The 26,087-nt window shown below is 43.8% G+C and overlaps 1 protein-coding gene and 1 long non-coding RNA gene across 6 annotated transcripts in view; both read left to right on the forward strand.

The window, feature by feature from the left end:
* LOC123744760 (uncharacterized) overlaps positions 1-3,473 on the forward strand; it is a 6,455-nt gene extending 2,982 nt beyond the window's left edge. The window contains exons 3-4 of one of the 3 annotated variants that reach the window (XR_006771235.1): positions 936-1,064; positions 3,294-3,470. This is a non-coding gene — a long non-coding RNA (uncharacterized lncRNA). Of the gene's footprint in view, positions 1-935; positions 1,065-3,293 lie in introns of all 3 variants that reach the window. The other 2 variants (XR_006771234.1, XR_006771233.1) reach the window with 2 other exon arrangements.
* The window catches only part of si (sucrase-isomaltase), a 151,447-nt gene that overhangs the window by 64,566 nt on the left and 60,794 nt on the right, over positions 1-26,087 (forward strand). For all 3 annotated transcript variants that reach the window (XM_014215243.2, XM_014215242.2, XM_045724816.1), the window contains exons 13-20: positions 8,134-8,247; positions 8,342-8,426; positions 9,039-9,156; positions 9,832-10,003; positions 11,257-11,373; positions 18,328-18,482; positions 18,711-18,795; positions 24,523-24,579. In XM_014215243.2, coding sequence (XP_014070718.2) covers positions 8,134-8,247; positions 8,342-8,426; positions 9,039-9,156; positions 9,832-10,003; positions 11,257-11,373; positions 18,328-18,482; positions 18,711-18,795; positions 24,523-24,579 — 903 coding nt within the window. The remainder of the gene's footprint in view (positions 1-8,133; positions 8,248-8,341; positions 8,427-9,038; positions 9,157-9,831; positions 10,004-11,256; positions 11,374-18,327; positions 18,483-18,710; positions 18,796-24,522; positions 24,580-26,087) is intronic.

Raw genomic sequence — 26,087 nt, forward strand, 5'->3', positions numbered from 1 at the left:
CTGGTGTAGGTAAGGTATTTATTATGGCACTGAGAGTTAAGGGCTGGTGTAGGTAAGGTATTTATTATGGCACTGAGAGTTAAGGGCTGGTGTAGGTAAGGTATTTATCATGGCACTGAGAGTTAAGGGCTGGTGTAGGTAAGGTATTTATTATGGCACTGGGCTGGTGTAGGTAAGGTATTTATTATGGCACTGGGCTGGTGTAGGTAAGGTATTTATTATGGCACTGAGAGTTAACGGCTGGTGTAGGTAAGGTATTTATTATGGCACTGAGAGTTAAGGGCTGGTGTAGGTAAGGTATTTATTATGGCACTGAGAGTTAAGGGCTGGTGTAGGTAAGGTATTGTATTATGGCACTGAGAGTTAAGGGCTGGTGTAGGTAAGGTATTTATTATGGCACTAGGGCTGGTGTAGGTAAGGTATTTATTATGGCACTGGATTAAGGGCTGGTGTATGTAAGGTATGTATTATGACACTGAGAGTTAAGGGCTGGTGTAGGTAAGGTATTTATTATGGCACTGAGAGTTAAGGGCTGGTGTAGGTAAGGTATTTATCATGGCACTGAGAGTTAAGGGCTGGTGTAGGTAAGGTATAATATGGCACTAGGGGCTGGTGTAGGTAAGGTATTTATTATGGCACTGGTCTGGTGTAGGTAAGGTATTTATTATGGCACTGAGAGTTAAGGGCTGGTGTAGGTAAGGTATTTATTATGGCACTGAGAGTTAAGGGCTGGTGTAGGTAAGGTATTTATTATGGCACTGAGAGTTAAGGGCTGGTGTAGGTAAGGTATGTATTATGACACTGAGAGTTAAGGGCTGGTGTAGGTAAGGTATTTATTATGGCACTGAGAGTTAAGGGCTGGTGTAGGTAAGGTATTTATTATGGCACTGGGCTGGTGTAGGTAAGGTATTTATTATGGCACTGGGCTGGTGTAGGTAAGGTATTTATTATGGCACTGAGAGTTAAGGGCTGGTGTATGTAAGGTATGTATTATGGCACTGAGAGTTAAGGGCTGGTGTAGGTAAGGTATGTATTATGACACTGAGAGTTAAGGGCTGGTGTAGGTAAGGTATTTATCATGGCACTGAGAGTTAAGGGCTGGTGTAGGTAAGGTATTTATTATGGCACTGGGCTGGTGTAGGTAAGGTATTTATTATGGCACTGGGGGCTGGTGTAGGTAAGGTATTTATTATGGCACTGAGAGTTAATGGCTGGTGTAGGTAAGGTATGTATTATGGCACTGGGAGTTAAGGGCTGGTGTAGGTAAGGTATTTATTATGGCACTGAGAGTTAAGGGCTGGTGTAGGTAAGGTATTTATTATGGCACTGAGAGTTAAGGGCTGGTGTAGGTAAGGTATTTATTATGGCACTGAGAGTTAAGGGCTGGTGTAGGTAAGGTATTTATTATGGCACTGAGAGTTAAGGGCTGGTGTAGGTAAGGTATTTATTATGGCACTGGGCTGGTGTAGGTAAGGTATTTATTATGGCACTGGGCTGGTGTAGGTAAGGTATTTATTATGGCACTGAGAGTTAAGGGCTGGTGTAGGTAAGGTATTTATTATGGCACTGAGAGTTAAGGGCTGGTGTAGGTAAGGTATTTATTATGGCACTGAGAGTTAAGGGCTGGTGTAGGTAAGGTATGTATTATGACACTGAGAGTTAAGGGCTGGTGTAGGTAAGGTATTTATTATGGCACTGAGAGTTAAGGGCTGGTGTAGGTAAGGTATTTATTATGGCACTGGGCTGGTGTAGGTAAGGTATTTATTATGGCACTGGGCTGGTGTAGGTAAGGTATTTATTATGGCACTGAGAGTTAAGGGCTGGTGTAGGTAAGGTATGTATTATGGCACTGAGAGTTAAGGGCTGGTGTAGGTAAGGTATTTATTATGGCACTGAGAGTTAAGGGCTGGTGTAGGTAAGGTATTTAATATGGCACTGAGGTGGGCTGGTGTAGGTAAGGTATTTATTATGGCACTGGGCTGGTGTAGGTAAGGTATTTAATATGGCACTGCGGCTGGTGTAGGTAAGGTATTTATTATGGCACTGAGAGTTAAGGGCTGGTGTAGGTAAGGTATTTATTATGGCACTGAGAGTTAAGGGCTGGTGTAGGTAAGGTATGTATTATGGCACTGAGAGTTAAGGGCTGGTGTAGGTAAGGTATTTATTATGGCACTGAGAGTTAAGGGCTGGTGTAGGTAAGGTATTTATTATGGCACTGAGAGTTAAGGGCTGGTCTATGTAAGGTATTTATTATGGCACTGAGAGTTAAGGGCTGGTGTAGGTAAGGTATTTATTATGGCACTGGGCTGGTTTAGGTAAGGTATTTATTATGGCACTGGGCAGGTGTAGGTAAGGTATTTATTATGGCACTGGGCTGGTGTAGGTAAGGTATTTATTATGGCACTGAGAGTTAAGGGCTGGTGTAGGTAAGGTATGTATTATGGCACTGAGAGTTAAGGGCTGGTGTAGGTAAGGTATTTATTATGGCACTGGGAGTTAAGGGCTGGTGTAGGTAAGGTATTTATTATGGCACTGAGAGTTAAGGGCTGGTGTAGGTAAGGTATTTATCATGGCACTGAGAGTTAAGGGCTGGTGTGGGTAAGGTATTTATTATGGCACTGGGAGTTAAGGGCTGGTGTAGGTAAGGTATTTATTATGGCACTGGGAGTTAAGGGCTGGTGTAGGTAAGGTATTTATTATGGCACTGAGAGTTAAGGGCTGGTGTAGGTAAGGTATTTATTATGGCACTGGGAGTTAAGGGCTGGTGTAGGTAAGGTATTTATTATGGCACTGAGAGTTAAGGGCTGGTGTAGGTAAGGTATTTATTATGGCACTGAGAGTTAAGGGCTGGTGTAGGTAAGGTATTTATTATGACACTGAGAGTTAAGGGCTGGTGTAGGTAAGGTATTTATTATGGCACTGAGAGTTAAGGGCTGGTGTAGGTAAGGTATTTATTATGGCACTGGGCTGGTGTAGGTAAGGTATTTATTATGGCACTGGGCTGGTGTAGGTAAGGTATTTATTATGGCACTGAGAGTTAAGGGCTGGTGTAGGTAAGGTATTTATTATGGCACTGAGAGTTAAGGGCTGGTGTAGGTAAGGTATTTATTATGGCACTGAGAGTTAAGGGCTGGTGTAGGTAAGGTATGTATTATGACACTGAGAGTTAAGGGCTGGTGTAGGTAAGGTATTTATTATGGCACTGAGAGTTAAGGGCTGGTGTAGGTAAGGTATTTATTATGGCACTGGGCTGGTGTAGGTAAGGTATTTATTATGGCACTGGGCTGGTGTAGGTAAGGTATTTATTATGGCACTGAGAGTTAAGGGCTGGTGTATGTAAGGTATGTATTATGGCACTGAGAGTTAAGGGCTGGTGTAGGTAAGGTATTTATTATGGCACTGAGATTTAAGGGCTGGTGTAGGTAAGGTATTTATTATGGCACTGAGAGTTAAGGGCTGGTGTAGGTAAGGTATTTATCATGGCACTGAGAGTTAAGGGCTGGTGTAGGTAAGGTATTTATTATGGCACTGGGAGTTAAGGGCTGGTGTAGGTAAGGTATTTATTATGGCACTGGGTGTTAAGGGCTGGTGTAGGTAAGGTATTTATTATGGCACTGAGAGTTAAGGGCTGGTGTAGGTAAGGTATTTATTATGGCACTGGGAGTTAAGGGCTGGTGTAGGTAAGGTATTTATTATGGCACTGAGAGTTAAGGGCTGGTGTAGGTAAGGTATTTATTATGACACTGAGAGTTAAGGGCTGGTGTAGGTAAGGTATTTATTATGACACTGAGAGTTAAGGGCTGGTGTAGGTAAGGTATTTATTATGGCACTGAGAGTTAAGGGCTGGTGTAGGTAAGGTATTTATTATGGCACTGAGAGTTAAGGGCTGGTGTAGGTAAGGTATTTATTATGACACTGAGAGTTAAGGGCTGGTGTAGGTAAGGTATTTATTATGGCACTGGGAGTTAAGGGCTGGTGTAGGTAAGGTATTTATTATGGCACTGGGAGTTAAGGGCTGGTGTAGGTAAGGTATTTATTATGGCACTGAGAGTTAAGGGCTGGTGTAGGTAAGGTATGTATTATGACACTGAGAGTTAAGGGCTGGTGTAGGTAAGGTATTTATTATGGCACTGGGAGTTAAGGGCTGGTGTAGGTAAGGTATTTATTATGGCACTGGGAGTTAAGGGCTGGTGTAGGTAAGGTATTTATTATGGCACTGAGAGTTAAGGGCTGGTGTAGGTAAGGTATTTATTGTGGCGTTGAGGGTTTAGGGCTGGTGTAGGTAAGGTATTTATTATGACACTGAGAGTTAAGGGCTGGTGTAGGTAAGGTATTTATTATGGCACTGGGAGTTAAGGGCTGGTGTAGGTAAGGTATTTATTATGGCACTGAGAGTTAAGGGCTGGTGTAGGTAAGGTATTTATTGTGGCGTTGAGGGTTTAGGGCTGGTGTAGATAACGGCCACAGTAGGTAAGGGTAGGTAACAACACATCTGCCACCCTGATCCTCAACACAGGGGCCCCCAGGGGTGCATGCTCAGTCTCCTCCTGTACTCCTTGTTCAGCCATGACTGCACGGCCAGGTAAGACTCCAACACCATCATTAAGTTTGCCGATGACAGAACAGTGGTATGCCTGATCACCGACTACGACGAGACAGCCTATATGGAGGAGGTCAGAAACCTGGCCGTGTGGTGCCAGGACAACAACCTCTCCCTCAACGTGATCAAGTCAAAGGAGATTGTGGACTTCAGGAAAAAGGGAACCGAGCACGCCCCCATTCTCATCGACGGGGCTGTAGTGGAGCAGGTTGAGAGCTTCAAGTTCCTTGGTGTCCACATCACCAACAGACCAACATGGTCCAAGCACACCAAGACAGTCGTGAAGAGGGCACGACAAAACCTATTCCCCCTCAGGAGACTGAAAATATTTGGCATGCGTCATCAGATCCTCAAAAGGTTCTACAGCTGCACCATCGAGAGCAGCCAGATTGGTTGCATCACAGCCTGGTATGGCAACTGCTCAGTCTCCGACCACAAGGCACTACAGAGGGTAGTGTGTACGGCCCAGTACATCACTGGGGCCAAGCTTCCTGCCATCCAGGACCTCTAAACCAGGCGGTGTCAGAGGAAGTTCCTAAAAATTGTCAAAGACTCCAACCACCCTAGTCATAGACTGTTCTCTCTGCTACGTCAAGCCGTACCGGAGCACCAAGTCTCGGTCCTAGAGGCTTCTAAACAGCTTCTACCCCCAAGCCATAAGACTCCTGAACACCTAATCAAATGGCTACCCAAACTTTTTGCATTGTCACCCCCCCCCCCCCTTCGATGGCCCCTGTGTTGAGGACCCCTTTTACACTGCTGCTACTCTCTGTTGTTATCATCTATGCATAGTCACTTTAATAACTCTACCTACATGTACATATTACCTCAACTAACCAGTGCCCCCACACATTGACTCTGTACCGGTACCCCCCTGTATATAGTCTCACTATTGTTATTTTACTTCTGCTCTTTAATTACTTGTAACTTTTATTTCTTATTCTTATCCATATTTTTTTTAACTGCATTGTTGGTTAGGGGCTCGTAAGTAAGCATTTCATTGTAAGGTCTACACCTGTTGTATTCGGCGCATATGACTGTTTCAATTTGATTTGATTTGATTAACCCTGACCTTGGAGGCATCACATATCTGCCCAAAAGTTGTTCCTATATATCTGCTCCCTTAAGAGGTAAATCGTCATAATTAGGACACGTGTGTGTGTGTGTGTGTGTGTGTGTGTGTGTGTGTGTGTGTGTGTGTGTGTGTGTGTGTGTGTGTGTGTGTATGTGAATGTGTGTGAAAATCATTAATGTTCTCTTTCTGCTTGTTGTAAAGTTGTTAGCGGGGGATAAAAGCTAGCTAGTGTTTTACTGAGGGGAGTGAAGACATCTTGAGATGTAATCTTTACAACCCTGTCATACAAGGTCAGCGAAGACCTAAACCTAATGTACACACGCAGGCATAGCTACAGACACACACACATGCAACCCCCCCCCCTTCTCGGAGGATTAATCATTGCTCTCTGTGCATGTCATTAGCAAAGGCTTCAAACTCACAGTCACGTCTCGATATTTATATTGTAGAATCGATTTCTCCTCCCCTCTCTCTCATATGTCCTTCTCTCCCCTCTAAACGTTTCTCTCTCATTTCTACCATCGTTATCCCCTCCTATCCTCTCTCTTTCTCTGCATGTCCTTTGCTCCACTTCTCTCCCTTTCTCTACGTCTAAATCTACTTAGTTTTTCTCTCCTCTCTTCTCTCTCTATACTGTAGGTCTGGCCACATGACTTAGTGTTTCTCTTCTCTCTCTATACTGTAGGTCTGGCCAAATGACTTAGTGTTTCTCTTCTCTCTATATACTGTAGATTGGCCACATGACTTAGTGTTTCTTTTCTATTGTAGGTCTGGCCACATGACTTAGTGTTTCTCTTCTCTCTATATACTGTAGATCTGGCCACATGACTTAGTGTTTCTCTCCTCTCTTCTCTCTCTATACTGTAGGTCTGGCCACATGACTTAGTGTTTCTCTTCTCTCTATATACTGTAGGTCTGGCCAGATGACTTAGTGTTTCTCTTCTCTCTATATACTGTAGGTCTGGCCACATGACTCAGTGTTTCTCTTCTCTCTCTATACTGTAGGTCTGGCCACATGACTTAGTGTTTCTCTTCTCTCTCTATACTGTAGGTCTGGCCACATGACTTAGTGTTTCTCTTCTCTCTTCTCTCTCTATAATGTAGGTCTGGCCACATGACTTAGTGTTTCTCTTCTCTCTCTATACTGTAGATCTGGCCACATGACTTAGTGTTTCTCTCCTCTCTTCTCTCTCTATACTGTAGGTCTGGCCATATGACTTAGTGTTTCTCTTCTCTCTATATACTGTAGGTCTGGCCAGATGACTTAGTGTTTCTCTTCTCTCTATATACTGTAGGTCTGGCCAGATGACTTAGTGTTTCTCTTCTCTCTCTATACTGTAGGTCTGGCCACATGACTTAGTGTTTCTCTTCTCTCTCTATACTGTAGGTCTGGCCACATGACTTAGTGTTTCTCTTCTCTCTTCTCTCTCTATACTGTAGGTCTGGCCACATGACTTAGTGTTTCTCTTCTCTCTCTATACTGTAGGTCTGGCCAGATGACTTAGTGTTTCTCTTCTCTCTATATACTGTAGGTCTGGCCAGATGACTTAGTGTTTCTCTTCTCTCTCTATACTGTAGGTCTGGCCACATGACTTAGTGTTTCTCTTCTCTCTCTATACTGTAGGTCTGGCCACATGACTTAGTGTTTCTCTTCTCTCTTCTCTCTCTATACTGTAGGTCTGGCCACATGACTTAGTGTTTCTCTTCTCTCTCTATACTGTAGGTCTGGCCACATGACTTAGTGTTTCTCTCCTATCTTCTCTCTCTATACTGTAGGTCTGGCCATATGACTTAGTGTTTCTCTTCTCTCTATATACTGTAGGTCTGGCCAGATGACTTAGTGTTTCTCTTCTCTCTATATACTGTAGGTCTGGCCAGATGACTTAGTGTTTCTCTTCTCTCTATATACTGTAGGTCTGGCCACATGACTTAGTGTTTCTCTTCTCTCTCTATACTGTAGGTCTGGCCACATGACTTAGTGTTTCTCTTCTCTCTTCTCTCTCTATACTGTAGGTCTGGCCACATGACTTAGTGTTTCTCTTCTCTCTCTATACTGTAGGTCTGGCCACATGACTTAGTGTTTCTCTTCTCTCTTTTCTCTATATACTGTAGGTCTGGCCACATGACAGTGTTTCTCTTCTCTCTTCTCTCTATATACTGTAGGTCTGGCCACATGACTTAGTGTTTCTCTTCTCTCTTTTCTCTATATACTGTAGGTCTGACACATGACAGTGTTTCTCTTCTCTCTTCTCTCTATATACTGTAGGTCTGGCCACATGACAGTGTTTCTCTTCTCTCTTCTCTCTCTATACTGTAGGTCTGGCCACATGACTTAGTGTTTCTCTTCTCTCTTCTCTCTATATACTGTAGGTCTGGCCACATGAGTTAGTGTTTCTTGACAATAACCCTTCTCTCCTCCTCTCCTCTTCATATCCTATTCTCTTCCCTCTCTCTCTAGGTCTGGCCAGGTGTGGCAGTGTTTCCAGACTACACTAACCCCAGCTGTAAAGAGTGGTGGACTGATGAGTACGTCAGATTATCAAAAGAAATCAAACACGACGCTCTGTGGATTGTAAGTCTATACTACTAATGTTGGGTTGTACAATATTTATGTTCAAGTCTGACATCCACATCCACACATCCCAACTCTGTCTTCTTCCTGACAGGATATGAATGAGGTGTCTAACTTCATGAAAGGCTCCATCAAGGGATGTGATGACAACAATCTCAACTACCCTCCCTTCACTCCTAGTAAGGCTGTTTAGTAACCCTCAACGGCCCTCCCTTCACTCCTAGTAAGGCTGTTAGTAACCCTCAACGACCCTCCCTTCACTCCTAGTAAGGCTGTTAGTAACCCTCAACGACCCTCCCTTCACTCCTAGTAAGGCTGTTAGTAACCCTCAACGACCCTCCCTTCACTCCTAGTAAGGCTGTTAGTAACCCTCAACGACCCTCCCTTCACTCCTAGTAAGGCTGTTAGTAACCCTCAACGACCCTCCCTTCACTCCTAGTAAGGCTGTTGTCAACGACCCTCCCTTCACTCCTAGTAAGGCTGTTAGTAACCCTCAACGACCCTCCCTTCACTCCTAGTAAGGCTGTTTAGTAACCCTCAACGACCCTCCCTTCACTCCTAGTATGGCTGTTAGTAACCCTCAACGACCCTCCCTTCACTCCTAGTAAGGCTGCTTATTAAGCCAAATCAGTACACTAGTATTCTATTTTTGAAATGAACAGGGAACACAAACTTTTTTGATGTCTCTTTTTGATAGCCTTGGTTGATTTTACTCATTTTTTTTAAATTACATGTTTAGACAATTTCTTCTTCTCTCATCCACGCTTCTCTCATTCCGTCCTCCTCCTCAGGTATCCTGGATGGGGTGCTGTACAGTAAGACTCTGTGTATGGACTCTAAACAGACCTGGGGAAACCACTACGATGTCCACAGTCTCTATGGATACGCCATGGTGCTAGCCACCAAAGAGTGAGTAGGGATCTTATTATGGGTGTAGAACTTGAACTGAAGCTCTGCCATAGAATGGACTATTTAGTCTGTATACTTGAATTCCACCAGCATATCCTTATCACTGTAAAATGATGTAGGTCTAGAGTTAGAGGCCTTGCTATGTGCTGAGTGAGGCTGAACTGTCCTGATGTTTCAGAGGTGAATTGTGATGATTTGTCTAAGTAAATAGAGCATCATTAAAACAAGAGCCTGGGGCGCTGTCATTGGGTAGGATAGTCAAATGAGGATTGTTGTGACTCGGAGGTAAATCCCTATGCACGCATAACCACCCGCACGCACACACAGAGTTATGTCTCAGCGGTGAATCCTGACACAGCTCTTTGAGTTACATTGTCTTCTGAGAGGCCTCCTCCATCGCTTACTCGCCCTGTTAGCATATCGCTCGCTAGCTCCACTCCTCTTTGGTCCTGACTTTTATTTTTTCTTCTGCCTATTTCTCTCTCGGCTAATTAAAAATCCTTTATTGTCAGGAGACACACTTTGTAAACATCATCAGAACCTAATATTGTCATGAAAATCAATGGATGTTCGATTTAGCTAGCTAATTAGAGCAGTAAAGCAGTGATGATGATACTCTCTATCTCTCTCATTCTCTCTACACACCCCTCCCTCTCCCCCTTACTCTCCCTGTAGTGCTCTAGAGCGTGTGTTTGAGGGGAACAGGAGCCTGATGCTGACCCGCTCGTCTTTCCCTGGAGTGGGGAAGTACTCCGGCCACTGGCTGGGTGACAACGCTGCTAACTGGAACGACATCAAATGGGCCATACCTGGCATGCTGGAGTTTGGCCTGTTCGGAATCCCTTACGTGAGTACCTCAATGTGATGTCCAACGGTTTGATACCGTCATCTATTGATTTAACAGGTTGGTTGGTTTATTTATCTGTTTGGAGACTGAAAAGTGTCTTGACTGGAAGCTGGTTCTTTACTACCACAGCTGAGACAGAGGCAGGTTAGTGAGAAACACTTTCTGATGAGATATTAGAATGGTTAGAAGCCGTTTGGCTCTGGCCTCAGACAAGTAACATTGCAAACGTCAGTGTGAAACCAACACGCACACAGACACACACACACCTCCAGTTTTTCCAGTCAGGGAGTGTTCGAGTTGCCAACCACAGTCCTGAAGAGACTCTGTCCAAGAGGTTTTCCAATTCTTGTTTGGCACACACACCCATTCAAACTCACTCTCTCTTCCACACACACACACACACACACACACACACACACACACACACACACACACACACACACACACACACACACACACACACACACACACACACACACACACACACACACACACACACACACACACACACACACACCCATTCAAACTCACTCTCTCTTCCACACACACAGACACAGACACACACACACAGACACACACACACACACACACACACACACACACACACACCCATTCAAACTCACACACACACACACACACACACACACACACACACACACACACACACACACACACACACACACACACACACACACACACACACACACACACACACACACACACACACCCATTCAAACTCACACACACACACACACACACACACACACACACACACACACACACACACACACACACACACACACACACACACACACACACACACACACACACATTCAAACTCACACACACACACACACACACACACACATCCATGGCATAGGGAGACTGGGATTTGGATCGATGTCCTCCCATTGAGCATGCTGTTAAAGTTGCCTGCTATCAAACAATAGCAACACTCAAACACACTGCTCTCAAAGGATGGGCCATTGATTGGGTATTTTCTTTTAAGCTTACCATATGCAATTATTAAAACAGAGACTGCATACATGTATTCTGCCAATTTAGCCTTATTGAATTGTTTTAACAAATGGAAAGCAATATCAGGCAAGATAAACAATTCCATTCCAGACCCTGCTGTATAGTTTCAAATGCTAGTTTCAAATGCTATATCTGTGTGTTTTCCTGAGTTTGTATTTTTGTGAGTGTGTCAGTGTTTGTAACGTTCTGTCTTGTCCTGTGTTGTGTGTTTTCAGATTGGTGCTGATATTTGCGGTTTCTTTGACGACGTGTCAGAAGAGTTGTGTCGTCGTTGGATGCAGGTTGGCGCATTCTATCCCTTCAGCCGGAACCACAACGCCCAGCATTACAAGGTGCCTGTTCCCTTGTTCTTTATGACACCATGTACAGTATGGAGTCAAAAAGTTTAAAAAGTATGGATCCAAGTATGGATATACGGTATCAAAGTAAAAACACAGAATGATTTCTGATGAAGGTTCATGTTGTCAATTTTTCGGCTGAAGGGCCTTTTTCAAAACAACGCTTAGTCTCCCTTTACATTGTGATTGGAGACTGCTCAAGACTTAGATAGGATAACTATGCAGGGTCAGTCCAGGGCAGCGAAGGGGACATTGCCCTACATAGGGGTGCCGTCTTTCAGATGAGATCTTTAAATGGGTGTCCTGACTGTGGTCAGTAAAGATCCCATGTCACCTATCTTAAGAGTAGGGGTGTTATTAACCCTGGTGTCCTGGCTAATTTCCCATCTGGCTATTATACCGTCACAATAACCTAATCACCTCCAGCGTCCAATTGGCTCATCCATCCCATTCCTCATCCCCCCTGTAACTCTTCCCCAGTTCGTTGCTGTGAAATAGGATATGTGACCGACCACCTCGATTTGGTCTTATGTAGCAACATTTGATTTAGTGTTTATTACATTGGATCAAAGTAGAGACTCAGAGCTAGAAAATGGTATATCATACACTGCAGTTGAGTAACAATGGGAAAGTAATTCCCATTGAGATAGAAGTTCCACAACCAAAATGAATAAAAATGGTGAAATTGGGCATCCCTGTCGTACACTTCTGTTGTTACTGAATCTTAGTAACACAGAACTATTTATATCTTTGTAAAACATGCGAATGACTTTGATAAAATTTTCACTGAATCCAGTAAGTTTCCTAAAGAGAAATTCATGTTCAATTGTGTCAAAGGCTTCACAGCAGTCCAAAAATAAGACAACCGCATCTGCGTCAATTGCATCTGAATAATCTATCAAATCCAAGACTAAACGAATGTTAGAGCTTATGTGACGGCCCTCCATAAATCCTGTTTGAGTCTAATTTATAATGGTATCTATTCCTTTCTTTAATCTTTTGGCATAAACCAGAGCAATCAATTTGTAATAAATATTTAATAAAGTAATTGGTCTCCAATTGTCAATGAGAGAGGGGTCTTTATCGGGATTCAGAATTAATGAAATAAGGCCCTGTTTCATAGTGGAGACCATTTCCCCACTTTTGATGCAATCTTGAAACATGTTAAAAATCGGGTCTTCTAGTAATTCCCAAAACTGTCTATAGAATTCAACTGATAGGCCATCAGGGCCAGGTGATTTCTCTTTTTTCATTGAATTCAGAGCCTCTCAAATTTCTTCAATTGACACAGGGGAATCATCCTCAATTACAGGGACATAATTCCGAATGTGGCAAATGTAGCTTTCACAACCACCTTCCTGAAATTGAGAGCTGTAAAGGTTTTCATAAAAGGAATTGACAAATTATGTTATTGTAATGGGACCTTTGCATAAAACATTGTTAATTTTGAGTGCAGTTATAGATTTTCTTTTGTTGTTTCTCTTTTCAAGTCCAAAAAAGTAACTAGTGTTTCTTTCCCCCTCTTCAATCCATTTTGCTCTTGACCTTACAAAGGCACCATTTGCCAGATCCGTGTAAAGCTGTTGTAATTCTAGTTGTAAAGACTTAAATACGGACTCTTCTTCTTCAGGTAGATTATCTTTCTTTAGAAAACTGTCAAGCTTTCTCATCAACTCTTTTTCTCTAAGGTTATTTAAGTACATCAGCTCTTTGGCACATTTAATGGCTACAACTTTATATTTGACAAATTCCCATCTACATCCATGACCCAAGTATTTTCTTGCAAAAATATCTTTGGCTAATGATTTGATGTTTCCAATGAGACTAGGATCTTGTGTGTTGTTTAATTTCCAATATCCTCGAGTAACTTTAGATTTTTTAGTAGCTTGTAAATTCAGGAAAATCAAGTGATGATCACTAAAGTGAGCCAACTGATGATCTACATCTATAACATATGTTAACAGAAAGGGGGAAATTAGGAATAAATCTATTCTAGATTTACGTGACATAGTTTTGTTGGTCCAGGTACAACCCTTTGCATCCAGATTGAAATAACGCCAGACATCATTACCACAGAGATCCTTGCATAATGTAGTGATGATATTGCTATTTTGAAGGCTTTGACTCGTTCTAGGAGGAAAACGATCAACAGGTGCATCAGTTGTTACATTAAAATCCCCTGAAATAATTAGAAAAGCCTCTGAGTATTTGTTGCTTAATTTGGGCAAGGCGTGCCGCTAGCGACCCACCTCGACAACATCCGGTGAAATTGCAGAGCGCCAAATTCAAATTACACAAATAGTAATAATAAACATTCATGAAAATACAAGTGTTATTCATCAGTGAAAAGATGAACTTCTTGTTAATCCAGCCGCTTTGTCAGATTTCAAAAAGGCTTTACGGCGAAAGCATACCATGCAATTATCTGAGGACAGCGCCCCGCTTACAAAAGCATACAAATATTTTCCAACCAAGCAGAGGAGTCGCGAAAGTCAGAAATAGCAATGAAATAAATCACTAACCTTTGAAGATCTTCCTCTGTTGGCAATCCAAAGGGTCCCAGCTACACAATAAATGGTTATTTTGTTCGATAAAGTCCCTCTTTATATCTCAAAAACTCTGTTTTGTTGGTGCGTTTTGTTTAGTAATCCACTGGCTCAAAGGCGGTCAAAACATGCAGACGAATACATCCTAATTGTACCGGTAAAGTTCGTTGATACATGTCAAATGATGTTTATAACTAATCCTCAGGGTGTCAGTTATCTAAATAATTGATTATATTTCAACCGGACAATAGTGATTTCAATAGAAAGGAAAAAGAATGAAGAACGCACACACAGTCATGCGCGCAAACCAGTACTGCATGGTTCCATAGACCACTTAGCAAAAGGTCTTATTCTTCGTCATTTTTCAGAAAACAAGCCTGAAACCATGTCTAAAGACTGTTGACATCTAGTGGAAGCCATAGGAACTGCCATCTGGGCCCTAACCCCTTATATAGTCAATAGACTTTCAATGGAAAACCAATCACATAAAAAAAAAACACATTTCCTGGATGGATTTTCCTCTGGTTTTTGCCTGCCATATCAGTTCTGTTATACTCACATACATTATTTTAACAGTTGTAGAAACTTCAGAGTGTTTTCTATCCAAATCTACCAATGATATGCATATCCTAGCTTCTGGGCCTGAGTAACAGGCAGTTTACTTTGGACATGTTTGTCATCCAAACTTCAAAATACTGCCCCCTAGCCCAAAGAAGTTAAATCCTGTACTTTCCTGGTAAATTGGTTAAAAGGGTTTTATTTGGAGCATGTGAGTTATGTCCATACACATTACAAATGATGAAAATAGCATTTTCAAGTTTAACAGTTACTATGACCCATATCCCATCTTGTGAAGATTCTAGAATGTCACCTTTAAACTTGTGAATAAGTGTCAAAACACCAGCAGAATGGTTTGATCCATGACTGTAATAGGCTATGTCTCCCCATTGTGATTTCAAAAATTTCTAATCACTTTCACCCGAATGAGTTTCCTGAAGAAGGACAAAATCTGCGTTACTGTGTTTACAATATAAAAATAAGGCTTTCCTTTTTGTAAGATCTCTCAAACACCTAGCATTCAGACTAACGATATTGAATGAGTTGAAAATGAACTCCTGCATTAAAAAGAGAAAGAACACAAATTAGATAACAGAAGTATTAATGTAAACAATAAAACAAACAGTGAACCTTGAGAGGATAACTCTGATGGAAAACTACGCTCAGCTGAGGTAGCGTGGTTAACAGTATAACAAATCTATTTACTTCCTTTTTTTTGTCAAGTGTTCATCAGTTGTAGTTCGAACGGTACATTTACTCGTGGCAGTATGTTAACTGTACCCTTGGCAGTACTCACAGTTTCAGTTTGGTTAATGTCAACAGAGTTACCCAGTAATCATTCTTCCTTCGATAAACGCGTGTGGGCCCTTTTTGAACCCAGCCTTCTTTCCCTCTTGTCATGCCCTCTGTATAAGCGGCCACAGTTTCTCCCTGGCGGTCTGATCCTGCGGAATCAGAGCTTCTTTGATGCGGAGCTTCTTCTCGTCCAGAAACTTGTTCTACTTGGCCATTTTCCAGATGATGTCCCTGTAATGGCGCGTAGTTCAGCGCAAAATGATATTGCGAGTGGATCCATCAGATCTTCGTTTCCCAAGTCGATGTAACATGTCGATCAGAACTCTTAGCTTGTCTTTGATGCATGGAGCCACCTTTCCCAGGATATTAATGACTGCTTCTCTAATATCCTCTCCATCTACCTCTTTTATACCTTGGATTTTCAGATTCCACCTGCTACATTCTCACACAGCTCATTATTTTGGGATTGCAGTTTATTCAACTCATTCTCTAGGAACGTTATCCTTTCCTTGTTCTCGCTCACAATTTTGTGTAGCTGACTGACAGTTTCTGACAAATTATCGATCTTCTTTGATGTTTCTTCGGTAGCCCGCTCTATGATGGACACTTTGGAGAGCGTGGCATCTTGTTTAGTAGACAGGGACTGGATTGCAGAGAAAAGTTCAGACATGGAAATGTCCTCTTTTAGTTTTTTCACCGGTGGATTATTAATTGGGATCTGAGGTAAAGAGGTTGCAAGGATTTCATCCTGGTAAGTTTTGTTCTTTCTCTTGCTTGAGTTCGCGGCTTCTTGTGTTTCCATGCTGCTCTGTTTCTCGTTGTGGCTAGCTAGCATGTCCGCCGTCTTCTGTGAGACTTGGATATTCCGTCTACTATTGTCTTTCTGTCGTGTTCTTCCCATTCAACTTGACAAAAACGAACTCTAAACTAACAAGTTATAGTTAGTTTCTTTCAACATTGATAGCCAATATTAGACTGTTAACCACCTAACCCTCAATATTGCTTTGAAGAGCGAGTAAACACTCCCTCTCACAGCGACGCCATCTTGGATTCCGGGTTTACTAACGCGTTAGTTATATTAGCTATGCTGACTATGACGTTACTTTACCTAATATGGTGACACTGATGTAGGCTGTGATTTAGAAAGGTTTTCACCTGGTCACATACAGCTGATCTGTTGTGCATTGAAGTCAAGTGAAGGGAAGAGAAGAAATACAACATGGCTGTTATGATAGGTAACTCTGTTTATGCATGATCAGGGGTGAATTCATTCCGCCGATTCTGTTGAAAAAAAATACGTTTCTTAAACGGAAGCAAACGGAACATATTGGGGATAAACATACCTGAATTTGTCCAATAGAAACTCTTGTTTGCAATTGTTGGACTAATGATTACATAAAATCAAATCAAATGTTATTTGTCACATGCGCCGAATACAACAGGTGTAGACCTTACAGTGAAATGCTTACTTACAAGCCCTTAACCAACAATGATTTAAAATAAAAATAAGTGTTAAGTAAATTATTTTAAATAAAGTAACAAATAATTAAACAGCAGCAGTAAAATAACAAGCAAGGCTATATACAGGGGGGTACCATGTGCGGGGGCACCGGTTCGTCAAGGTAATTGAGGTAATATGTACATGTAGGTCGAGTTAAAGTCACTATGCATAAATAATAAACAGAGAGTAGCAGCAGCGTATGCAAATAGTCCGGTTGGCCATTTGATTAGCTGTTCAGGAGTCTTATGGCTTGGGGGTAGAAACGGTTAAGAAGCCTTTTGGACCTAGACTTGGCGCTCCTGTACCGCTTGCCGTGTGGTTGCAGAGAGAACAGGTTATGACTACACTTCTTCAAACTGATCTGTCGATAGCACCTTTTAAACTTAGGGAATCAATGTTGTTGAGAAAAGTAGCAAAACGTTTGTACTTCTCTATGGCTAACCATATATCTTTCAAAACGGTGCGGTAGAAAGAACTGTCAACACAAACTGAAGAGCTCACGTTATAGACAGAAGCATGCTTCATGGCAGACCAATCCAAACTCATCCCCCAGCATGTCCAGCACATCCATTATCTCAGCCAATCATGGCTAGCGGGAAGGTTCTTTACCATCTTACCTGGTAAAATATGGGTCAATAAATACATTAATAAACTTCAGTGGTCTTGAAATAAGGCCTTGCTGAAATGTTGATAATAAAAATATTGGTTTTATAAAACATGGAGAGAGAGAGAGAGAGAAAATAGAGATGCCTTCTGCCGGCAGACAGGATATGTTGATGAATCTAAAGAGAGATTCACACTAAATGAGACGGATAATGTTTGACCTTTGCTTTGCCCTAATCACTTCTCTCATCAGAAGGTCACACCAGCCAAAGTCCTCGACATACACACAGACACACAGACACACACACACACACACACACACACACACACACACACACACACACACACACACATACAAGACATAAAGGATTAGCCCTTCAGCAGCTAATCATCCACTCCACAATTATAATTTTTTGTCTCTGTCTCTGTTGTCTCTCTGGCCTGATTTCTTCTGTGTTCTCTCCCTCTTCAACTGGAATTCACCTATTTCTCTCTTTCTGCTCTTTCTGTTCACTTGCCATTTGAGTGTGTTGTTGTTGATTACGAAGTGTCATCATGGTGGTTATAAATCCCTCTCTCCCTCTCTCCTTCCCTCCCTCCCTCCCTCCCTCCCTCCCTCCCTCCCTCCCTCCCTCCCTCCCTCCCTCCCTCCCTTCTTCCACCCTCCCTCCCTCCTCCTCCTCCCTCCCTCCCTCCTCCCTCCCTCCCTCCCTTCTTTCCCTCCCTTCCTTCCTTCCTTCCTTCCTTCCTTCCTTCCTTCCTTCCTTCCTTCCTTCCTTCCTTCCTTCCTTCCTTCCTTCCTTCCTTCCTTCCTTCCTTCCTTCCTTCCTTCCTTCCTCCCTCCCTCCCTCCCTCCCTCCCTCCCTCCCTCCCTTCTTTCCACCCCTCCCCTTCCTCCTTCCCTCCTTTCTCTCCCTCCATCCTTCCTTCCCTCCCTCCCTCCAGCCCCAGGACCCGGCAGTGTTTGGTGCAGACTCTCTGCTGTTGAACACCTCTAAACATTACCTGAATATCCGGTACACCCTTCTCCCCTACCTCTACACCCTCTTCTACAAGGCTCACACTACCGGGGACACCGTGGTCCGGCCTGTCATGCACGAGTAAGTGACAGCACTTCCTGTTGATCGTGGTAGCAGTTTCTCCCAGGCTCAGATCTAGGAATTCCACCATCTTCCTCAAGTCCATAAGGAACAACACTGACCCAGCTGATCAGAGTTTAGAGGCAACTTTATTTTTCATAAACAATGCATGGATGTTACAAAAACAAGCACTGATCAGTCCACATGAATACCCCTCACCCCACCCCTCTCCCTCTGTCCGTCTTCCAGGTTCTACTCTGACAGTAACACCTGGACAGTGGACCGCCAGTTCCTCTGGGGGAAACACCTGCTCATCACACCTGTACTGGACCCTGTGAGTACATGTACTGGATCAGGCTCAGTGAACTAGGTTTCAGCTCTGTTTCATACTTCCAAACACACATACTATTTCACATTTCATTTGAAATTATCTAAAAAAAAACGATTGGCGGGATAAACCCCTTGAGAGGAGATCTCTCTCTCTTAACACACACACACACACGCACACACACACACACACACACTGACCTCCGTTGGGACAAGCACATAACATGGGATTTACTTTCCTCCCTCTCTCTTTTCTCTTTCATTTCCTCCTTTTTTTCCCGCCACTCTAATGAGAGCGCTGACCTCATTACAAGCAGATTAGAAGCGCAGATACATTGTGTGTGTGTGTGTGTGTGTGTGTGTGTGTGTGTGTGTGTGTGTGTGTGTGTGTGTGTGTGTGTGTGTGTGTGTGTGTGTGTGTGTCTGTATGTCCGTGTGTATTTGCACGAGTGTGTGTGTGTGTGTGTTTTGCGAGTGCAGATAGATTGTGGTCATGTTAAAAGTGGCCAGCTGATTAATAAGCAATTTAGCATGGCCTCTGGCGAATTAGAGACAAGCAGAGTGGGGCTCCAGTCTGAATATGATAACTGTAATCAGAGTGAAAAGGTTGTCATGCCAGCAGAGAGAAAGGAGAAGCTCAAGCTTGACTTCTCCTTGGGGATACAGAGAGGATGTCATCCAAAAAGTAAAACGATGTGTAATAATTCAGACTTATGTAATAAGTTGTTAATTGACATCAATACATAACTTGTGTGAAAGAGCGTGTTCTTTGTCGGTCCTTCACAGGGCTTTTCCTCTCTCACTCTCTCTCCTCTCTCTCCCACTCTCGCACTCTCTCTCTCCCTCTCTCTCGCACTCTCTCTCTCGCTCTTTCTCTCTCTCTCGCACTCTCTTGCACTCTCTGACTCTCTCTGACTCTCTCTGACTCTTTCTCTGACTTACCTCCTCTCTCCTCTCTTTCTCTTCCTCTCTAACTTACAGTACCTCCTCTCTCCTCTCCTTCTCTCTGTCTCTTTCTCTAACTTACCTCCTCTCCTTCTCTCTACATCTCTCCTCTCTTTCCCCCTCTCTCTTCCTCTCTAACTTACAGTACCTCCTCTCCTTCTCTGTCTCTCTCTCTAACTTTCTCTTTCTCCCTTACAGTACCTCCTCTGTCCTCTCTTTCCCTCACAGTACCTCCTCTCTGTCTAATGATGTCTAGGGGCTAAGTGTAAGATCAGAGTGGATCTCTTAACATTGATCTCTCCAGCGCCTTGATAGAATGGGGAGGTCTAGCCCTGTCCGCCCGAGTCCATCCCCATACCTCTCCTCGTCTTTCCTTCCATCACTCTCCTCTTTTCATCCCTTCATCAAAAGCAGCCACTCTTGTCTCTATTGCATGCTCTTAATCAAGTACACTCTCAAACCTCTGAACTCATTTCTCTCTCTCGTCTCTCTCTCTCTCTCTCTCTCTCTCTCTCTCTCTCTCTCTCTCTCTCTCTCTCTCTCTCTCTCTCTCTCTCTCTCTCTCTCTCTCTCTCTCTCTCTCGATATATATATATATACATATACTCCAAAAAATAAAGGGAACACTTAAACAACACATCCTAGATCTGAATGAAAGAAATAATCTTATTAAATACTTTACATAGTTGAATGTGCTGACAACAAAATCACACAAAAATAATCAATGGAAATCCAATTTATCAACCCATGGAGGTCTGGATTTGGAGTCACACTCAAAATTATAGTGGAAAACAACACTACAGACTGATCCAACTTTGATGTAATGTCCTTAAAACAAGTCAAAATGAGGCTCAGTAGTGTGTGTGGCCTCCACGTGCCTGTATGACCTCCCTACAACGCCTGGGCATGCTCCTGATGAGGTGGCGGATGGTCTCCTGAGGGATCTCCTCCCAGACCTGGACTAAAGCATCCGCCAACTCCTGGACAGTCTGTGGTGCAACGTGGCATTGGTGGATGGAGCGAGACATGATGTCCCAGATGTGCTCAATTGGATTCAGGTCTGGGGAATGGGCGGGCCAGTCCAGAGCATCAATGCCTTCCTCTTGCAGGAACTGCTGACACACTCCAGCCATATGAGGTCTAGCATTGTCTTGCATTAGGAGGAACCCAGGGCCAACCGCACCAGCATATGGTCTCACAAGGGGTCTGAGGATCTCATCTCGGTACCTAATGGCAGTCAGGCTACCTCTGGCGAGCACATGGAGGGCTGTGCGGCCCCCCGAAAGAAATGCCACCCCACACCATGACTGACCCACTGCCAAACCGGTCATGCTGGAGGATGTTGCAGGCAGCAGAACGTTCTCCACGGCGTCTCCAGACTCTGTCACGTCTGTCACATGTGCTCAGTGTGAACCTGCTTTCATCTGTGAAGAGCACAGGGCGCCAGTGGCAAATTTGCCAATCTTGGTGTTCTCTGGCAAATGCCAAACGTCCTGCACGGTGTTGGGCTGTAAGCACAACCCCCACCTGTGGATGTCGGGCCCTCATACCACCCTCATGGAGTCTGTTTCTGACCGTTTGAGCAGACACATGCACATTTGTGGCCTGCTGGAGGTCATTTTGCAGGGCTCTGGCAGTGCTCCTCCTGCTCCTCCTTGCACAAAGGCGGAGGTAGCGGTCCTGCTGCTGGTTTGTTGCCCTCCTACGGCCTCCTCCACGTCTCCTGATGTACTGGCTTGTTTCCTGGTAGCGCCTCCATGCTCTGGACACTACGCTGACAGACACAGCAAACCTTCTTGCCACAGCTCGCATTGATGTGCCATCCTGGATGAGCTGCACTACCTGAGCCACTTGTGTGGGTTGTATACTCCGTCTCATGCTACCACTAGAGTGAAAGCACCGCCAGCATTCAAAAGTGACCAAAACATCAGCCAGGAAGCATAGGAACTGAGAAGTGGTCTGTGGTCCCCACCTGCAGAACCACTCCTTTATTGGGGGTGTCTTGCTAATTGCCTATAATTTCCACCTGTTGTCTATTCCATTTGCATAACAGCATGTGAAATTTATTGTCAATCAGTGTTGCTTCCTAAGTGGACAGTTTGATTTCACAGAAGTGTGATTGACTTGGAGTTACATTGTGTTGTTTAAGTGTTCCCTTTATTTTTTTGAGCAGTATATCTATCTATCTTGCCTCTTCTCTCTATCTTTCTCCATTATATATCCACCCTACCCTCTCAGTTTTTTTATTTAACCTTTATTTAACAAGGCAAGTCAGTTAAGAAGAAATTCTTACTTACAATAACGGCCTACTGGGGAAAAGTGGGTTAACTGCCTTGTTCAGGGGCAGAACAACAGATTTCTACCTTGTCAATTCGGGGATTCGATCTAGCAACATTTCGGTTACTGGCCCAATGCTCTAACCACTAGGCTACCTGCCGCTACCTTCTCCTATTTGCTTTCTCATAATATTTAGTGGTATCACTCTAACCTGAGACCAATGTCTGAATCTTGAGCCCAGGTTCAGATCTTCCCTCTTTCAACATGCCTCATCACTCCAAATGAGGATCGAGCCCTCTGTCCCTTTCAATTACTGTTAGGATTAATGGTAGCGTTAGCAGTCCCTCTGCATTAGTCAAGCTGCTGACTGATAGACATGAACTAGCTGTGAATGAGTCAGCCAGCAGTTAACGATGTGCAGATAGCAGCTATCATTCACCTGGTTCATGTCTGAGGGTTTTCACTTGTGGGAAAAGATGGGGATTTCCTGGAACTGTGGATGATATGAGAAAAATCTGTCTTACACAATTCAGCAATATAAAGACCAAGGAAACCTCTTCTTCTTCTTCTGCTTCTTCTTCTTGTTCTGCTTCTTCTTCTTCTTCTTCTTCTGCTTCTTCTGCTTCTTCTGCTTCTTCTTCTTCTTCTTCTGCTTCTTCTTCTGCTTCTTCTTCTTCTTGTTCTGCTTCTTCTGCTTCTTCTTCTTCTGCTTCTTCTGCTTCTTCTTCTTCTTCTTCTGCTTCTTCTGCTTCTTCTTCTTCTTCTGCTTCTTCTTCTGCTTCTTCTTCTTCTTCTGCTTCTTCTTCTTCTTGTTCCGCTTCTTCTTCTTCTGCTTCTTCTTCTTCTTCTTGTTCTGCTTCTTCTTCTGCTTCTTCTTCTTCTTGTTCTGCTTCTTCTTCTGCTTCTTCTTCTTCTTCTTGTTCTGCTTCTTCTTCTGCTTCTTCTTGTTCTGCTTCTGCTTCTTCTTCTTCTTCTTCTTCTTCTTCTTCTTCTTCTTCTTCTTGTTCTGCTTCTTCTTCTGCTTCTTCTTCTGCTTCTTCTTCTTCTTCTTCTTCTTCTGCTTCTTCTTCTTCTTCTTCTTCTTCTTCTTCTTCTTCTTCTTCTTCTTCTTCTTCTTCTTCTTCTTCTTCTTCTTCTGCTGCTTTTTCTTCTGCTTCTTCTTCTTCTTCGTCTGCTTCTTCTTCATCTTCTTCTGCTTCTTCTTCTTCTTCTGCTTCTTCTGCTTCTTCTGCTTCTTCTGCTTCTTCTTCTTCTTCTGCTTCTTCTTCTGCTTCTTCTTGTTCTGCTTCTTCTGCTTCTTCTTCTTCTGCTTCTTCTGCTTCTTCTTCTTCTTCTGCTTCTTCTTCTTCTTCTTCTTCTTCTTCTGCTTCTTCTTCTGCTTGTTCTGCTTCTTCTTCTTCTTCTGCTTGTTCTGCTTCTTCTTCTTCTTCTGCTTTTTCTTCTTCTTCTTCTTCTTCTGCTTCTTCTGCTTCTTCCTTCTTCTTCTTCTTCTTCTTCTTCTGCTTCTTCTTCTTCTTCTTCTTCTTCTTCTTCTGCTTCTTCTTCTGCTTCTTCTTCTTCTTCTGCTTTTTCTTCTGCTTCTTCTTCTTCTTCTTCTTCTTCTTCTGCTTCTTCTTCTGCTTCTTCTACACTTTCCTCTAACACAATACACATGGAAATATTGGACTATAAATTGTGCCTTCCTTTATTATACTGATGCTAAAATGTTTATTCTATTCTACTGAGCCATTTACTTTATGTTCCTGTTTTTATTTTTGTACTGTTTATTTTTGTTGTTTCATTGTCGAGAAGGACCCTGCAAGTAAGCATTTTGTTGGATGGTGTATGCCATGCATATCCCGTACTGTACATACAACTAATACAACTTGAAACTTCTTCTTCTTGACCACTTTTGTCCATCCCCTCTTTCTTCTCCTCTTCATTTAATTGCCTCTCTCCGATCCCTAATGACAGGGTTCTGTAGAACATTAAAGGGGACAAGGCAGGCCAATGGAATAAATGGTGTCAGCGGTGGCTTTAAAGTTAGAGAGAGGAGAACTTGTGGTGTTCACAGACGGCATGCTTTACTATCGCTCTGCTTGAAAAGGACACATCATCCTCTTTCTCTCAATTTATTTTGTTCCCTCTGTTCTTTTTCTCTGTTTCATCTCTCTGTTCTCTCTGTGTTCCCATCTGTCAGCAGGACAGTGAACACAGTTAAGACAGCTCTATCAAAGGACAGCCGCTTGGTTATCGATTACTCATGTCTGTCGCCCTACAATCATCAAAGGCCATTGTCCATCTCTTGATGCTGCCTTTGCTTTTGATTGTGACACCAGATCCAGTTGTGATGCAGGCATAACTTCAACAAAACCCAGATCCTCTACTGTGAGATCATTTCCAAGACTGTTTAGTTTTTTGATCGGCCATGTTGTGTGGAGAGAAATAGGGAGAAGTCTGCTCAACCAATTACCTCATTTGGTGTTTGTTTTGCCCTTGCCCTTGCTGATGTGTGATTGGTTGATTTTTGCAGGGGGTGGAGTGGATCCAAGCCTACGTCCCAGACGCTGTGTGGTTTGACTATGAAACGGTGAGCTTTCTGTTTACTACATCTTGCTTCCTTCCTAAAAAGACATGAATAAGGAGTAGACTATTTACAAGACCTTTACATAAAGTACACTGGAGAAGAGAAGCACTGCTGTACTATGTCATTCAGATCCAGAGGGATAGAGATAAGGAGGAAATATGTAGGAAGAAGGACAGAAGAGACACAGAGGCACTAGAAAGGGAATCTCTTTGTCTCATAGATTAAAGAGGTGTTGAGATCCTGCGGGTACTTATTTGGGCATCACGCAGCTGTGTAAAGAGCTTCTGATCAGATGAGAGTTTAGATTGGTTGCCTCGCTGCTGCGCCTTGTCCTGGTGGGTCAATGAGGTTAGGGGGGTGGGAGGAGGATGGGATGTGGTGCAGTCAATTAGGAGGAAAAAAGGTACCTGACAGGAGAGGAAAGAAGGAGAGATGAAAGACTAAGAAAAAACCTGAGGGGAGCAGGAGGAGAGACATTGGAGGAGATGAGAGGAACAGGAGGAGAGACGTTGGAGGAGATGAGAGGAACAGGAGGAGAGACGTTGGAGAAGATGAGAGGAACAGGAGGAGAGACGTTGGAGAAGATGAGAGGAACAGGAGGAGAGACATTGGAGGAGATGAGAGGAACAGGAGGAGAGACATTGGAGGAGATGAGAGGAACAGGAGGAGGGATGTTGGAGGAGATGAGAGGAACAGGAGGAGAGATGTTGGAGGAGATGAGAGTAAAAGAAGACAAAATGAGAGGATAGGATAAGAGGAAAGAGAAGAGGAAGATGAGTTGAGGAAGGGGAGGAGTGGAGGAGGGAACAAGTTGAGGAGGGGGCGGTATAGAGGAAGGGGTGGAGTTGAGGAGGGGGAAGAGAAGAGGGGGCAGAGAGGAGGAGGAAGACAAGTTGGGGAGGGGGGAGGAGTGGAGGAGGGTGAGGAGTGGAGGAGGAGAAGGAGAGGAAGACAAGTTGAGGAGGGGGAAGAGTGGAGAAGGGGGAGGAGTGGAAGAGGAAAACAAGTTGAGGAGGGGTGGAGGGGAGGAGGAGTGGAAGAGGAAGACGAGTGGAGGGGGGAGGAGTGGGGGAGGGGGGAGTGGAGGAGGGGGAGGAGTGGAAGAGGAAGACGAATGGAGGGGGAGGAGTGGGGGAGGGGGAGGAGTGGAAGAGGAAGACAAGTTGAGGAGGAGGGGAGGAGGGGAGGAGGAGTGGAAGAGGAAGACGAGTGGAGGGGGAGGACTGGGGGAGGGGGAGGAGTGGAGGAGGAGGAGGAGTGGAAGATGAAGACAAGTGGAGGGGGAGGAGTGGAGGAGAGGGGGGAGTGGAGGAGGGGGAGGAGTGGGGGAAGGGGAGACGTGGAAGAGGAAGACAAGTGGAGGTGGAGGAGTGGAGGGGGAGGAGTGGAGGAGGGGGAGGAGTGGAAGAGGAGGACAAGTGGAGGGGGAGGAGTGGAGGGGGAGGAGTGGAGGAGGGGGGGAGTGGAGCCCTACTTAGCACTGACAATGAGGCGATGCGATCTGAAATTAC

The sequence above is a fragment of the Salmo salar genome, chromosome ssa09 (assembly GCF_905237065.1).
Source record: "Salmo salar chromosome ssa09, Ssal_v3.1, whole genome shotgun sequence".
Classification (NCBI taxonomy): domain Eukaryota; kingdom Metazoa; phylum Chordata; class Actinopteri; order Salmoniformes; family Salmonidae; genus Salmo; species Salmo salar.